The 18,007-nt window shown below is 40.4% G+C and overlaps 1 protein-coding gene across 1 annotated transcript in view; it reads left to right on the top strand.

Annotated features, from left to right (window-relative positions):
* Positions 1 to 1,928: 1,928 nt before the first annotated feature.
* The window catches only part of chrna8 (cholinergic receptor, nicotinic, alpha 8), a 48,446-nt gene continuing 32,367 nt past the window's right edge, over positions 1,929 to 18,007 (top strand). Inside the window, exons 1-2 of the mRNA XM_071504904.1 lie at positions 1,929 to 2,330; positions 16,719 to 16,858. Of these exons, the coding sequence (XP_071361005.1) occupies positions 2,261 to 2,330; positions 16,719 to 16,858 (210 nt within the window). The 5' untranslated portion in view covers positions 1,929 to 2,260. The remainder of the gene's footprint in view (positions 2,331 to 16,718; positions 16,859 to 18,007) is intronic.

Raw genomic sequence — 18,007 nt, 5'->3', positions numbered from 1 at the left:
AGGAAACAGATCATTAGTGCATCACACCAACCAACCACTTGAAAGGTCTCTGTACATGTTAATGACGTTGTACACTCATTCCCACACACACCTGCACACAATTACACTCCACCTGGGGTTGTGGTGGTGTGAGATGTGCTGCCTGTGTGCCCTGAAGATGTTTGTCCTCCTGCTGACAGCACCACACTGAAGCTCGGGCGAATGTCTCCTTAGAGGTAATTATGTGATGAAATATGTTTTAACGACTGGCCACATGCACCAGAGTTCACCACACTGGACGGCTCTACGCTGATTAAAGTATTCAGTGGTTCATGCTAACGTGAAAATTGTTTTCATCTAATTATCATCTGCACCGCTGCTGCTGCTGCTGCGGAGAAATGCTCATAACTCATTACAGCAACATCTAGGGATGGTGTCCCTGCAATGAAATGTTAAGCTTCAATACTTCAATAATAATAAACTTCAATCATTTTTAAAAACAATAAAAAGTGCGGAAATCCGAGGGAAAGATTAACTGGATAAATTAATAGTAAATTTAACCAGTTTCAAATGGAGTGGGGTGAAAAAGGTTTTACCATTTTTGGAGGCCTTAATTTAAGAGGGAAACAAACTGATATCACACAGAACAAAGGGTGGCTGATAGCCATCAATCAATGCCAGTTCACTGCATATGTTGCTGCCAGATGCTGAGATTTCTGGTTTTCAGGCTGCTAATTCTGGTCCATAATTAAAGGTGACTATTGTGCATTAAAAGGTGTAAAAACAACTAGACCTCTGTTATATATTTCTTGCAAGACAGTATTCGAGCAGATCCTAGTGTTTCCCTCTGTTATATATTTTGTTGAGTTGTTATAGTTGTGTACCATCAATTTTCAAACTTGTTGCATTGTGGTTGTCTGCAAGAGGCAGTCAAAATGAACTTTTTATACAGTTTAGAAACATTTTTACAACACACTGGATGAAGGATGTTAGTCATCAGAGGTCTGGATCTTAAGTTGTCAGAGAAACAAGTTGAGTAGCCAGCCCCTCCAAGAGCTCCACTGAACAATGTCGGAGAAACCACCTCTGTCGTTTGTTATTGTTTTGATTGAGAGATCCTTAGTTGCAGAAAGTTTTATATTATGTATTTAAAGTTTAGGTTCACGTTTTTTCAAATGTGACTCATATCTTCCAAAAGGGCCAGAGCCGGCTTTTTTTCCTCAGAAAGCTCAGGTCCTCTGAGGTCTGAAGTGAAATGCTGCACATGTTTTATCAATCAGTGGTGCCAGTGTCCTTTTTTATGCTGTGGTCTGCTGGGGCCGCAGCATGTCAGACAAGAACTCGAGGAGGCTAGACAAGCTGGTTTAAAAGGCTGGGTCTGTGCTTGGCAGGAGTCTGGACTCACTCAGGACTGTTGTGGAGAGACATACACTGTAAGATGCTTGTATGTACATCCATCCCATTATCAGTGATTAGAATTGTTCCTCCCCTTCACACTGGCTGCAAAGAGATCCCTTTTAAAGCAATGTCAGTGTAAGTGTAGAAATGCATTCTCAAACGTGCCCTGTACTATTGAAACCTGCATTGTTTTCACCCACGTTTACTAGTTTGCAGTCTCCCTCTTCCCTGCCTTTGCTGGCACATTGCTGCATCTCATCAGTGGAATAATGTGGCATCGTTGGCAGTAAAATATATGAAAAAAAGGCAAAAACTAAAGGCAGGGGTGCCGAGGGAAAGTGCACACTTTTCAAATGAAACATTTACATGAGTAAAAAATAAAAGTTTTCCAGAGTCGACGGGGGGGGGGGGGGGCTGGCTGTCGACCTATGATGGAGGTTCTTGTGTGCGTGTTGAGATTGTGCGTGGTCGCCTTTTCTTTAGTCATCATCCATAAAGCAAGTGACGATGAGCCCGAAATGACTGGAGGGGGACAAAGCTTGACGAAGTTGGCGGCATTGCGCAGCGGCAGTCGGCGGACAGGTGGCTGCGTCGTCGGCGCACAGGAGCACGACAGGAGACACGCTGAGGGCACGCTGAAAGTGTCTGATATAAATAGTGTGAGGGAGGAGCAGACTTTTGAGGTGACAGTCGACCCAAAAACAAGGAGAGGGGAACTGTGTGCGTGAGTGCGTCTCCTCGGCATTCCACAAGGAGAGAGAGAGAGAGAGAGATTGAGAGAGAGAGAGAGAGAGCAGCACCAGCAGCAGCCTGACAAAGCTCTGCTCCCTCCAAGTTTGACATCTGCGGCGGGTTACAGAGGGAGTTCTGCTCTGCTTCTGCCATGGAGCCTCGGAAGTGTGCTGGATCTGTACTGATTGGAGTTTACCTGTGGGCGACATTCTGCTGTCAAGGTGGGTCACTGATGAAGCCTTCAGTCTGTTTTCTGCCCATGTCTGTGAAAAGATGCCCAGAAGAGAAAAAAGATGCAGCGTGTCATATTTTGGTCATCTGAGCATCACTTCCACAAACATTGGTGAGGAAGGTGAGGGGCGCAGTTAAGAGCGACCTCGGCGTAGTTCGGCTGGTCACTGCACATCTGGCGTGACCGGAACATCTGCATCTACAACTGTAAAAGGCATGCGGAGGAGTTGACTGCAGCTGGAAATGTTTCTTCTTATAATGCTGCACTTATTTTTATTTGTGTCATTATGCTGTGTATTTAAAGGCCGGATCTTTTGCACCACAGTTTAAGAGGCTGCCGTATTACTCAGTGTTAAAGCTTGCAGCCCGTAGGTCAGTGTGTGTTTGTGTGTGTTCGTACGCGCACACCGGTGAGCCTTCTTTAGAAGACCGACAACATCTGGCTCAGAATAAGGAGGGCGTCCCGGCGAGGATGCACGAAGCCCATTGGGGCCGCTCATCCCCTCAGTGTAATCTGCAGCTAAAGGATTGTTGAATGCGTGACAACAGTGGAACAGACCTAGAGGACCTTCAGAGGAGGATAAATCTCTGTAATATGTTTGAATCCCTGGTTTACATTCTGTATCTCTAGATGAATCTGTTTTTCTAACATATTTTACCTCTGCAATCATGATTCACTGATGGTGAACTTGATTTTGGTCTGACAGCAAGAGAAAAAAGAGGTCCACCCTGCAAACAGGTGATGTTAAAAGTAAGGAGGCTGCGGTCTGTGTTCTCACAACAGGCTTCACACTAACCCCAGATTAAAGAGGATTGTGTCTTAAACCAGTGGTTCATTAAGGACCCCTAAACTCACACATATTAGTCCTGGGACCTCCATTTGATAAGATTTTGTCCCAGGGTCTTGTCTGATAAAATTTTTTCTTTAAATGTTTTATTACAGAAAGTGTTTGAAACACATGACCCATGACTTTTTGGGGCCCTGGACCCCACTTTGAGAACCACTGTCTTAAAGTGCCTAAATTGCTGTTACAAAGGTAGACAAACATGTGCTATGCTCTATCATGTAATTAAAAAAAAAAAAACACCACAATAGTTAGATGTTCTTTATATGGTCCTTATAATTACCAGATATAAACAACTTTGAATCTTCGAGAAAAATGCCTGGAGTGTAGTGTGCCAAACAGATGTCAACCTCTTTCATTCCCCAGCAAAGAGAAGGATTTCCTTCTTAAAGAGCGCTACCACAAAGCTTTGGTAACAATTTGTAGGATAACATTGTGAGAGGATTTCCAGCTGTCCTGAAATTAAAAGATGCCGACAGTGGTTTGCTAATGAAATACTGCAACAATATCTGTTATCTTACTTAAAAAAAGCAGCAAACACATGGCTATAATGCATTCACTGTACATTATAAAGGTTTTTTTTAATGATTCACCAAAAATCTATAAATGGTCGAACAGTTTCCTGCTAGCCCTGCTAACCTGTGAGCTAAACAATGTTTTGCTACTGTAGTTGATTTGTAATGTGCATTCATGAAAAAAAAACATCAGCTCAAAAATCAGTTATCCCATGAATGAATGAATGTAAATGCCTGCAAATGAAAACAAACCCGAGAATTAATGAGTCATGCATCCAGGGTGAGTCAGACAAACGTCCTTTTCTATTGGTGCTGATTAATTGCAGTTTACCGTGAAACAGTCTCAGTCGCCCTGATGACAGTTCAGCTGATTAAAGACTCCTTAATCAATTTTGAGTTATTGCAAAACATTAACTCAACACTTGTTTAGTTCTGCACCAATAAATAATTTTATATTCACAATAGAAAAAAAAATAATTATGTGTAATGTTTAAGGGGTTCCTCAAAGTGACAAGCTAACAAATTACTCTCGCTCTATTTTGCAGTTTCCCTCCTTATCTGCCGAATGTTTCAGTGTTAACTCATTGTTTTGGCTCTTGGGCCCACAACTTTCCTGTTGTGGTTCAGTCTCAATGCTATTATCAACCTTGTTTCTGGAAAGCTGTGATAAACCCACTATAGGCTACCTCCTCAGCACCAGACAGTCAGACACACAAAGTTACCAACTAGCTGGTTGAACACAGCGGAGCAGATTTTTTCAGCTAAGGAGCCAGATGTTTCCTTCCAGTCCAGACCAATGTAGAGCTAAAACAGAGTGAATGTTAGACAGTACATTGTCTAATGTGAGGCGAATATTGGAGAATTTTTAGGATTCACGGACAGATTGTTTTCTGCATTTATGTGTCATGTTTATGTGTACTCTTGGGCAAGAGGAAACGCTCCTTGAAACTTATTTTCAGAAGCTAACAAAGTGACCTTGTTTGATATTCTTGAGGAAGATAAGTTGACCCAATCAGATTTTGCCCTGTCTTCTTTACTTTTCAGATTCTGGATATGTATTGATCTTTTGCAGATTGTTGTGAAGCAGCTGCTTTAATGTGCTTCGATTATAAACTTGGCTAAGTTGTCTAAAGTTGTTAGAACACCGGAGAGGATAATCAATATTTCAGATGTCCATGGTGGCATAGTCTGTGTAGCATGTAATCTGTTCCTGAGTTGAATGTTATCTAGTTTTCAGCCTATTGTTAAGACTCAAAAAAGGTATTACTCGCCCTTTTCTTCAAGTGTGTGTCTTGAAAGGAGAAACAATAAAGATGATCAGAATAATAACTTGTGATAATGTGAAGAATGCATTATCTTCACCTGTAATACTGATTTAAAAAATGAAATGGCCATCAAGGAAAAGTTAATCATGTATGAGCCAAAACGTACATAGTTATATCAACAATATGTAAAGTATGTAAACCACAAACTGCAAATGACAAATGTCTCGGTGGTTTTTATCAGGATGTAGTTTAACTCACAAGAGGGAGCACTAATTGGAATATGAGGTCCTTTATCCTGTCAGCTATTGGCTTTTTAAAAAAGCTGTAATTCTCCTTTTCAGCTGCTGTTAATATTGACATTGGGCTGTCCCCTCATTTTCATTGCATTGTGATGACAATGGTCCATTGTGTATTTTATGTCTTTTATTTATTGTGTATTTACTGTTCTTCCTTGTGCTATTCAGTTTGACTACTATCTGTGTCCCAAACTGTCTCTTGGGAGGCATTAAAGATTGACTCTACTCTAGTCAGTCTTTGCCCCCCTGTCCTCAAACATCCCTCTTAGTCTGAAGCTAATTTTGCTGCAAGCACCAAGCTGTCTGGCTTCGCCTTCTGGCACTTAAAAGCCCCAATATGTTGTACACTAAGATGAGAAAAGCCCCAGTTTTGCTCAGGGGTGTGAATTTTATATAATCTTCCACAGCTGCTCTCTACTGTACTCAACCTAATTCTTAAATAGGGCTTCTGAGAAATCTTTATAATTTCACATAATGATTGGTATGTGAGCATGCTGTGATGAGCCAAAGAAAACAGTCCTTGTTTACTCTTAAGGTTGGTTCTCTGTTTCCTTTCTATGTGTTCTTCATGCATCTTTGAGTGCTGTCGTAGTGCTATAGGTTACAGGTTGTTCATTTCATATTATGCCCATATGAAAGGGACACTAAGTATGCACTTTATTAGGAACGTATCATTGATGCAAATAAGTAATAAATAAGAACCACCTGTCTTTGTGTGTCAGACACATACAGTATGTATAGATACAATATTCAGATATAAATATGAAATGTTTTGTGGACCTGTTTCAGCTCTAAATTTCACTTAAATTTTTCCTTCATTAAAGTGCTTGTTTGGTTTCTTTGACATGGAGATGTAGGAGGTAGCTATACTGTACATAGTCAGTGTATTACCAGCAGTAGTTTCAGAATCACCCTCCTTGTTTTAAGAGGCAGCCAGAAGCACAGAAGCTGAGTGATGTACTGCTTTGGATGGGGCCAGCTGCAAAAACGTATTTTAGCCACTTAAAAAAAAACAGCCATTACATCTTTAAATATATGCTTAATTTTAAATATTTTCACAGCTGTATCTTGCTGTCAAACAGCCCTTTCCTTTCCTTTCCGCACTGTGTTATGCCACAGATCAGCTGTCTGAGCGGTTTGTGGAAGAGACAGTAAAGAGATGAATTCGGCTTGCCAAGTGCAATGCGTGCTATGACATCAGTTTCCGCCTTATTGGTGTTTTTTCGCTAATCTTCAGACAGCCTTTGCCCAATCTTTACTAAAATTGAGCCAGATGATCTTCAGACGCTTCACAACAGCTATCACATGGATTTTTGATTTTCAAAAGCAATTGAAAATAGCGGTGAAGCCACCAAACAGGAAGTGAGGTCATATCTCAGCAACACTTTGGTGTATGAAAACTAAACTGGGTAAAAAAAAAATCTTTGTGTCCCTGTCCTTCTGTCCAAGCCAAAGTTGGCACAGATGATCTTCGGACCAAGACTCACAACAGTTATTACATTGATTTTTGATTTCAACCAAAGATGCCAAACAAAAAATCAAGTAATATCTCAGATAATCTTTAATCAGCTGATATGAAAATTGCTGTGAGTGCTTACAACCCTGCCCTTGACATAATAACATCAAGTGTTCATGGCAACTCTGATCTCCTTGGCTGCTTGTCCCTCTCATTGCTGCTTGCCGCTATTACTTCTGCCAATAGATCCCCCTAAATCCTGCACACTGGTCCTTTAACCTGTCCCTCATAAGTCCAACAATTTTCTGGAGGTAACTTGGGAATACATGTCAAACCTGTGAGAGGTTTTGACTCAGTGATTTGTTACACCTGTGAGTGTCATTGTCTATGACAGTAAAAAAAAAATGAGCACACTGTCCACACCAAGTCTGTAAAAATGATTTTGAAGGCAGTGAGAGCTTTCAAGGGTGAGCACCTCGTAAACCGAATTGCCTGCGTGTCTACTGCTGCTGCATCCCAGCCATAAAAAGAAACCCCTTTTTTCAGCACAATACAACTGGGCTTTAATGATTGAGGATGAAATGAGACCCCCAGTGGGCTCTGAAATGGATATATGAGAGGACACTAATGCAATGAGAGAGATATATGGTGGCCATTTGAAGTTGATAGATGCCTTCAGGTTACGTCAAGGCTCTGTCTATATTGGTATGTTCAGTGTTTCTATTGATACTGTGAATCGTGTAGGCCCAGCAAATCGGACAGCATTGGGTTTATTGCTGACAACTGAAAAAAAAAAACACTTCCAATCTGGGAGATGCAAGACAAAGATGGTAGTTGAGGTGTGGTTTGGTTATGGAAATCTGGGGCAGGATTCTGCATGTCAGCTGGAAGCTCTGAGGCAAAAGATGTGGTTGTTTGTGGGGAAAAATATGGAGGTTAAGACCAGCCACAGAGCATGAACAAGTCTCATGGTCTCTTGTTTGGTGAAGTCAGACGTTTACATAAACCTTACCCAAACACATTTAATCTCAGTTTTGCACAATTCCTGACATTTAATCCTAAAAAATGTTTTAGGTAGGATTAGGATCACTACTTCATTTTAAGGATGAAGTAGATTTAATTTCAAATGTCAGGATAACAGTAGAGATAATGATTTATTTATGCTTTTATTTCTTTCATCACAAGGTGTCCTGGTGGCTCAGAGCGTGTACCATGAAGGCTTAGTCCTAACCACAGTGGCCCAGGTTCAAGTCCAACCTGTGGCCCCTGCATGTCATCCCTTCTCTCTCTCCCTGACTGTGGCTATAAATGTGAAGGCAAAAATGCCCCCAAAAAACTTTGTCATCACATTCCCAGTGTGTTAGAAGTTTACATAAACTTTGGTAGTATTGCCTTTAAAATGTTTAATTTAGTTCAAACGTCTCGGGCAGCCTTCTACAAGCTTCTCACAATAACTTGCTGGAATTTTGGTCTGTTCCTCCTGACAGAACTGGTGTAACTGAGTCAGGGTTGTAGGCCTCCTTGCTTACAAATGCCTTTTTCAGTTCTGTGCACAGATTTTCAATCAGACTGAAGTCAGGGCTTTGTGATGGCCACTCCAATACCTTGGATGTATTGTCCTTAAGACATTTTGTCACAGCTCTGGAAGTATGCTTGTAGTCATTGCCCATTGGGAAAACCTCTTTGCGACCAAGTTTTAACTTCCTGGCTGAAGTTAAACATCTAATGCCTTGAGATGTTGCTTCAATGTATCCACAATTTTCCTTCCTCATGATGCCATCTGTTTTGTGAAGTGCACCAGTCTCTCCTGCAGCAAGCCTCACCGTTTTTTCTCCAAACATTGGTCATTATGGCCATGGTTCAATACAGATGCAAATACGTTATCTATCAGAAAGTATAAGGTATCTGGTAAACACACAGTATGTAACTTCTGCTTGTTGGCTTCACCACTGTTGCGGTAGGTTTCTTCTGGTTTAAATTTCTTCAGTGTCAGTCATTCAGGTTTTTATTTTTTGACCAGGAGCCACAGAGGTCTCATCTCCAAAACAAACAGACCCGGTGATTATAACTGTTAAAAGTACTAAATAAAGCTGTTTTACATTTAAAGTCAGTGTTTCACTGACACTAAACAGCAGACACAGGATGTCAGGGAGAGGTTGGGAGCTGAGACTGCTGCTAACACACAACTCAAAAAAATATTAAACATAGCTGTAGTCATCTTTAGACATTAATGTGGAAAAGCCACTGCTTATAGGTTTCAGGAAACTAAAAATGATTTAGGATCAGTACATTGATAATACAGTGGTATTATAATAGTACATAGCATTTCTATTAGCTTTTTTATATGACCATCATTATGGAAAGCACAATAACCAAATTTATCATAATCTGTTATTTGCTAGATTGTACATGTATATAAAAACAGGAAATACACTCTTGTGCAGTGCAGAATGCAAGTCAAAGTATTATCCATCTCTGACTCCCATTTGAAATTCAAAGGTAACATGCTTTTCACACAGCTTTCCACTGTGATGCTCAGCTGCCTTGATGGTATTGCTGTCTGTGGCTGGAAAAAAAGAGAAGATTTTTTTCTCATCTTTTTTCTGTGTTGATTCATCAGAGCGATGCGACTTTCCAGTCACTGCCCTCCCTGAAACAAAACTGTGTTTTGAGTTTGAAGATGAAATTCAGTGACTGTTGAACAGTTTTTAACAAAAAAAAAAAAAAAAAAAAAAGCAGCACCGATTGTAATATTTCGTTTTTCATGTCTTGGTCAACTGAAAATGTTCTTTTGTTTAGTTTTTCTGCAGTGAGCATTATGTTGTTGTTTTTTTACCCAGCTGCCCCTCACAACCACATCCTCCTAAGGATCCATGTGTAGAACAACTCTGCAAATATATTCCTAAGAGGGGAACGTCACATCTTACAGCAGCGCAAAAAACAGTCAGACAGAAATTCAAGACATACTAGACATTGAAGTTATATGCATTGCAGTAAATTACTTAGGTCATATACAGGATCTGTGCATTGTGCAAATATACTTTCGCTTTATTATGAACACCATACTAATACTGAGTAGGGCCTCCATTTTCTGTTCTGTATCAAGGATTCTGGTTCTGATTCTGGTTTTGCTCCACATTCATCCTGCCAATCTCCTGTTCTACCACATCCCAAAGTTCTTCTATTGGATTCAGATTCAGATCTGGTGACTGGAGCGGCCACTGAAGTATCATGCTGAAAGTAACCATTAAAAGATGAAACATTGTGGCCATAAAGGGATGCACATGGTCAACAGCAGCATTTACATAAGCTGTGGCATTCAAACCATAATTGATTGGTACTGAGGGACCTCAAGTGTGCTAAGTAAACATTCCACACACCATACCACCAGCAGCAGCCTGGACTGTTGATAAAAGCCCCTTTCCACTAGTCAAAAAACCTGCTCAGACCCACTAACATCGGGCTTTTGTCAGTAATGGAAAAGGGTTTCATCGGCATTCACACCCAGGTCGAATGACAAATGGCAGTAGACACGGGTTATTTATCAGCTCCAGCTCCAATCTGCATTGATGTAAACACAATGTCCGGGTGAACATGCTAATTTTGCCCCTTTTCCGGCTGTGATGTCGTTCAGAGAACACAGACCTGTCACCTGCCCAGCACAATGCTGTTAAACCAGAAACACCTCAGCTACATCACACTCAGGGATGACAGACTGAGTGCAGCCCTGAAATGAGTTTTTAAAATGCACAATCACCGATCGAAATGCTCCGACACTTTTACAGGAGCACCAACCCAGAGATGAGACGTGACAGATCCGTTTTAGCAGTTTGCACAGCGGCTAGCAGCTAAATCCCCCACCACCACCACCACTCCCCCCATCTGTCTGTGTGCTCTGCTCCTTGCAGTTATGTGTGTCCTCAGAAAGACAAACTCGACCGGCAATGGAAAAGGGGTCAATCGGCTTTTATCAGCGGGTTTACCCACTAATGTTGGTGGAAAAGGGGTATAAGTCAGTTTTGGCCCGTGGATTCATGCTGTTCATGTGAAATTCTGGCCCGACCATCTGCACGTCTCAGCAGAAATCCAGATTCATTAGACCAGGCTACGGTTTTCCAATCTTCAACTGTCCAGTTTTGGTGAGCCTGTGTCCACTGCAGCCTCAGATTTCTGTCCTTATCAGACAGGAGTGAAACTCGACGTGGTCTTCTGCTGTTGTAGACCATCCATCTTAAAGTTTAATGTCTTTTTCATTCTGAGATGCTTCTCTGCTCACCAGAGTTGTAAAGAGTTTCTGTCAACCAGTCTCCCATTCTCCTTTGTCCCAATGTCACTGCAAGTTTTTTGTTTTCTGGCACCATGCAGAGTAAACTGTAGAGACCGTTGTGTGTGTGAACATCTTAGGAGAGTTTAAGAAACATTCAAATCAGCCCGTCCGATTGCATAGCTGCATGAATAAGCAGGTGTACAGATGTTTCTAATAAAGTGCTCTGTGAGCGTATGTGTGCAGACGTAATGAGTCTTGTATTGCACCCCTGCAGGCCTCATTCTCATGCAGCTCATTCATTTTCCCCACTCCCATTTCTAAACCATGGGATTCAAACCAACCTCTCAGATCACACCTAAACAAACAAAAAAAAGACTAAATGTTGCAAATGAGATTTTACAAATAATGTAAAAATGGTTATGTTGATGTACTGTGAAAATCCATTCATTGTGAATACACCAGTTTTGTTTATTGATTAACCCATAGCTGTTGCTGCACACACGTCGAAAGACTCAAGGGAGACAAAGTGTGAAAAGAGGAGAGGGAGAGTGCATACAGAGAGACTTCTCTCTTGTTTGCATTCGCCACACTGCAGTAGTTGCCCTCAGGCCTACACAACACGATGAGACAATAATCCGGTCTTCCTTAAAACCCTTACGACCTCCTTTAACGTGAGAGGTCACACTGTCGGCCAAATACACTGGGGCAGTAAAGCGATGTTGAACAAGAGATGAGCTGAAATCAGTTTTATGGACCATCTCTTCTTATCCTTCGCAACAATCTTGTAACAGCACTTTTCTGACAATCTTTTATAAGTACAGTGGATTGGAGGAGTTTTTCTCCATTTATTTTAATAAATCACTTAATAATCTGTCCACATGTCTGTCCCTCCAGTCATCCATTCATTGATATGCTACATAAATATCAAGTGCACAGTTAATTTGTATTAAACAAGTGATTGATGCTTATTTATGTTTTCTTGTCTGTAAATGTTTGTGATAAAAGCAAAGTTTGGAAATGGCTCTTCTTTGTAATTTAACCTCACAGAAGGAAAAGCCACTCTTGCTTTTTACCTCTTAAAACTTTTTGGGTCCTATCAAAGCGGTGCAAAATGCAATGCAAGAGCCTTTGCTTGTTACGGACCAACAAAGTCGGTACTGTCCAGGTAGCAAATAACCATCTGAGCAACCATGGGCGTGTTGGTCTTAAAATGACGTGTAGTCTGGTGCATTGTTGGTGCATTGCTTTCTATCACAGAACCTAATTCTTTGTGAAACACCATCAGAATAGCCATCAGAATAGCAATCCGGCAATTAATCCGATTAATTAAGAGAGAGTACAATGCTTTTGTACCTTGCAACTCACGCAGCGACTGTTTTTGCCACTGTTGAAATAGCATACACACACACACACACACACACACACACACACACAAATGCACTGACGAAAACCACTGACAAACAAGAACACATACCTGTTAATTTGCATATAGAGCAGGAAAGTGAGATTCAATCCCAAGTGGTCACTCGAGACGCACATGGAGATGCATTTTAATGGCAGGTACGAACAGGGCCACACTGCACACACCTCTACATCACTACAGTAAGGGCAGAAACAAGATTTTCAGGGGTGTTATGTTAAATTCTTTCTTAAATCTTTAAATTTGCCAGTTTTCATCAACTCGAATGTATTTTAAAAACTATATTTTGTTAACATCTAAAGACACTGGGTTATACCTTAAATCTAAATCAAAGGCTGCAGATACTGCACAACCATAGCTGGCCACTATAACAACCTCAGTAAGCCTGTGGAAATATAAATGTACAGCACGTACTAAAACGGAAGCACACAGAAGAAAACAACAGGAAAGACATTACATAACTAATGAACTACTGACATAAGGCATCACGTATGGGACGTTGTAAGGATAAACATACAGCTCTCAGGGAGCTGCCCTCAATGCAAACTAAATCCCAGCCTAATAACACAGACATGCAGACACACTGGATCCACTGGAATAAGTCACAACAGACTGTATGCAGGCACTGCAGTCTACCTGTTACACTAACAGCTCAGTCTGTCCATGGAGATTGTATAAGATGTTTGTCTCTTTTCCTTGAGTAGGAAGTACTCAATGTGTTCAGAACTTATTGTGCTTGACTGTGCCTTCTTCTGTCTCACAGAAGGCACAGGCTGTTCGGTTTGGAGTGATGTTACTTAAGATCCACACGCCCAATGACTAAAATCCTTTATCCGGTTAAAATATACAGTTGAAAATGACCAAGATGTAAAAAGTTTATCTTAAAGATGCGGATTAGAACTGGATAAAAATCCATTTCGAGCTACTGGCAGAAAACCACAACTCTGACGAATGTGCATAAGGCACATGATATCACTGACAGGTGACCAAATGAAACAGACTGTTACCATGAATAAAATCACATAATTTTTAGACTTTTTAATTTGGAAAAGTTACATATCATAACTTTAAAGGACATGAAGCAACCTATATTTGTTGGAAACAATATAAACGCTCTCTAAGATATCCAGGAAATAAGGGGGTGTTGACTTGATATATTTTACTGTTGTCGATCAACACAAATATGTGCTATGTCGCTGCCCAATAAGAGATGTGTTTATTTCCACAGTGGCTCTTTGAAAGGGCTCTTTATTGCTCAGCTTGTTTTGGCGTGACTTGTTTCACTCCATTGACTCTCAACACTTTTGCTGGCTGCCACTCTCACCCATTATGCAGATTTCCAGTCATGCCAAGATTTAGGGGTGCCCCGCTGACACTCTTCAATACCCTCACACACAAACACACAGCGAGCTGTCTGTTTATTTTCGCCTCATTAGCTAATTAGTCATCCACTCAGTCATTGTGGCTGCGCTCACATCTTGGCTGTCACTCGATAATTGCTAGAATATGTTGAGACAACATCAGATTTGGACAAGGGTCACTGGGGAAATGCACGCTAAGACCTCTTCTGTTCTGGCTGAGATGAGACACTGAGGGATGAGGGAGTCTTTTGTGAACATTGTGATGATGGCAATCTCGATGTGATAGAAGAAGCTCCCTCCTAAGTTTCAGAGGGTGAGTGGCTTAAAGCCATTGTGTGTAGATTTTGTATGTGGTTATAACATCAAATGATTCTAATGGCATGAGTATTTGCTGAAGAAAAGTGAAAAAGGTGTCTGATGGTTACTAAGTCAAAACCTAATATATAGTCCGCCACCTATGGTCAAATCCTGATTTCATAACTGCGACATCATCTGACTATATCACCAAACACATAATTTGAAGAGAAAGACTGCTGTGATTTCAGCTATAGTTATTGTAAAATGAGTTAGAAGCAACAGAGTATCTTTCTTTTTTTGTCCGGGATCCGCGATAGTTTAGCATTTATTTACCTCAACTCCAGAATGTTATAGACTTTTATTAGAGGCAGGTCTTTATCTCTAACTTCCTCTGTTTGATATGTGGAATTGGTCATAACGGTATTTTAGAATGAGATCTCATTTTGAGTCCCTCCCTTCCGTCGTGTTAAAGTTACTGCATCATGTTTTAATACAAACTCAACACTTGTTTCAAATTAAAAGCCCTATAGCATTTCAGTGGAGGGAAAACCTTTTTTTTAACAGGGGTTTTATTGCTCTGCAATAAAAGGTAATGTCTAATTTCTGGCTGCTGGTGTTTCTGTCGTTTACATGTTATTCAGATCTGCTAGTTTCTTCAGCAGTTACCGATGACTTCTCTCTCTCCCTCCCTCTCTCCTGCTCTCTCTTGTTTGGTATGTTTAGTTATACCTCTGCCTCCTTTACTAATAATGTAATAATGGTACATGTAATGAAAGTAGTTTATTTGTATTGGAAGTGCTCCTCTGCTTCCCTGCAGTTCCTGAGCAGCCAGGAGACCAGTGCAGCTCAGTAGACTGCCTGTAACAAGAGGTGTCGCCCCCAGTCAGCATCCAAACCCGGTCCAGCCATGTACCAGGTTTATACCCAGTCTGTTTGAAAAAGGTCTCTGAATCTAGTGACAGTGGTCTAAGTTGGCAACACAGCAGGCTGTGAACACCCCCCTACTAGAACCTGTTTGTGCCAGAAAATCCAACTCAGTGACTTGGCACTTGTCTGGCCATTGGTGGAAATGTGATGACTATGATGCCAGAAGATTGGTGCCATCTAGGTCTTGCTTAAAAGATTATTCAGAAATATGTGATTAGAAAAACCAATTGATATTTAAAGCTTTATAATTTAGAGCTACTCATGCAGTCAGTTGTGGGATGGCTAACAAATAATAAGCTTACACTCAGTATTAAAAAAATTAAACTGTAGTATTTGGGTCAACACATTCATTAAAAGTAGAGCTACACCTTTGTGCCTCTTGAGCAAATTCAACAGATTCAACTTCTTCATACACTGCTGGGTTGTAAATGAAATCTTGAAAATTTTGTTGGAAAAACATACAACTTACTTCTAGTTCTGATGAAAATGATTAGCCATTAAGTCCTCCTAACTGACAAAATATGTTGTTTGTCCATGCCCTCCAGACATCAACAATAGCTGATCCAAAACCACATAATTAAAAAAAAAGCTTTTAAAATATGCTTTAAAATACCAAAAGGTCTGGAGCCATGGTTTTATGTCACGTTTTGTCAGTGCATGTACTTCAGGGAATAAGGGCAAATCAATTAAACATTTTTCTTAAATAGAATCTCCTGGTTTAGTGTCCCTCCTCATTTTATTATTGTATTTTATATAGATATAATGTTAAGTTGTAATATACACTTACAGTGGCTAATTTATCAATCTCACCTGAATTATGAGCTGTTGCAATATTTGTTCAGTTTGGCTTATTTATAGATGTCCTTTAGTGACATACAAGATACTTAACATTATTAATATTTATGTTGAGTATTTCTTTCTTTTTTTTTGTTGTTTGTTTTTATAGCCTATGTGTTGTTGATGCAAGGCACCTAATCAGTAAAAATGATTAGGATTTAGGTATGTGAACAAATTTTATTCAGGCTTTGAAATAATAAAAATACAGTACCAGCATGTTTCAGGATTGCATGTCAGGAGCTTGATGAAGGAGAAACAATGGAAACAGCGTGATGCCAAAGAGAAGACATGCTACTTTCATGACTGACTGGCTTTCCTTTTGCGTCGGGGACTGCACTGTAATATTCAGTCCTGTGAAAGATGGATGCCTCGTTGTTCAACGTAAACCACTTGATGAGGCCTAATGAATACAGGAGAGACAAAAAAGAAGCACAGTCAACACAATCAAAGTTCACTGAGTTAATAATGCCCTCATTACATCCAGCATATTGTGACTTCATCAGGATTTCTTCAGGGATTTGGCTCCGCAACAACACTGTTGGAAATAATTGCAATAACAGCGTTGATTAGATTACAGGCATTAATATGTGTGGGAGAACATTTCCACTTGGTTTTATTAAACTACTGGGTTGACTGAGCCTTTGCAAAAGAAAACAGCAGAATTTAAATTTGTCAATTCCTCCCACCATTGTGATGATCATACCTTCAATTTTTCTGTTTTTTCCTTCTCACCTGTTACTTGTACCCTGCCCCTTTAACACCCGTGCAGTAACTCTATTATTTATTCTTGTACTCCCACTTCTGCTCCCTCACACCCCAAACCACTTCTATCCTTTTGCTTCCTTTCTTTAACTCCTCTCCTGACTCATCATCCTAACTCTTCTCCCTCCAGGCTGTCATGGCGGTGTGTACCAGAGGAAGCTTTACCATGACCTCATGGTTAACTACAATCGGCTGGAGAGACCCGTCCAGAACGACTCAGCACCCATCGTGGTGGACCTCGGCCTCACACTGCTGCAAATCATTGATGTGGTGAGGGTGTGCGTGTGTGTGCTTGTGGGTGTATTCATCTTCCCTTTAAGTGTAGAGAACAGAGAATGCTTGAGGACAGAGTCAAGAGGCGACGATGTGTGTGGAATTTGTTTTGGAAATCAACAGAGTGAGCTAAAGAAGTTAAGCTGAAAAGTATTTGTGAAACTTTTTTCATACTGAATGTTTTGTTGTTTTGTTTTTGTACTTCATTTTCCTATGAACTTAAAATTCATTCCACCAGTGGCAGAATCCAAACAAGTGACAGTATTTGTCTTAAAAAGAGCATCTTTTTTGTTTCTCCCCTTGATCCATTTTCATTTTGTGGCAGTACGGCTCTTACTTTTTGCCTTTTTCTTTTCGCCTTCTCATTTTGGGAATACTCTTATCGGCTTTTTTGTGCTGAGAGTTGCGTAGATGAGCTGATTGATGAATCTTTCAATATATCTGTTAAATATGAAGCTGCAGCCAGACAGTTAGTTTAGTTTACCACAATAACTTATCCATACACAAACTGAAGAGTAAAAACTTCAAGTTGAGGTTGATGGTCTCCGCTGATTGAATTACTCTGTGCTCAGACAGGAGGTGGGTGAATTTTAGCGATGGTGTGATCCCATGCAAAGTCCATTGTGAAGATGTGATTAGATTTACCTGGAGCGATGGTTTGTACATGTCGAGACTGGAGGGAAATAGCAGAAATAACTTGAGTTTCTGATGAGTAATCGGTTCAGTCAGAGAATTAGCTGGTGACAAGGCTGGTGAAGCTAGCTTACTGCTACTGTCTTCATAGGCTGTTTGGGGCAAATCAACATCCAGTGGTTGAGTTTGTATCAATGATACTAGGCGAAAATTTGCTTGGTTTTCTGTCTTTTGTATGGATTTAACAAATAAAGAATTACTTGTAAATTAGTGAGCTTTAAAAGTGTTGGAAAGATTCTTTTTTTTTTAGACCTTTGGACAGAACCAGTTGTTTCCCACTGTTTCCAGTCTTTATGCTAAGCTAAGCTAAGCTAACTGGCTGTAGTGTTATATTTAAATGAGAGCGGTATCAATGGTCTCCTCTAATGATCAGCAAGAATGTGATTAAGTGTAGGTTATTTATCAAAATATCAAACTATCAGTTAAACATTTATGTACACACTCCAAACACCA

This window comes from Trachinotus anak, unplaced genomic scaffold, assembly GCF_046630095.1.
Source record: "Trachinotus anak isolate AG129_WGS33_773 ecotype Australia unplaced genomic scaffold, CSIRO_AGI_Tana_v1 ptg000019l, whole genome shotgun sequence".
NCBI classification, from domain to species: Eukaryota; Metazoa; Chordata; class Actinopteri; order Carangiformes; family Carangidae; genus Trachinotus; species Trachinotus anak.
The sequence above is the reverse complement of the archived record's forward strand: the minus strand, read 5'-3'. Positions and strand labels throughout refer to the sequence as shown.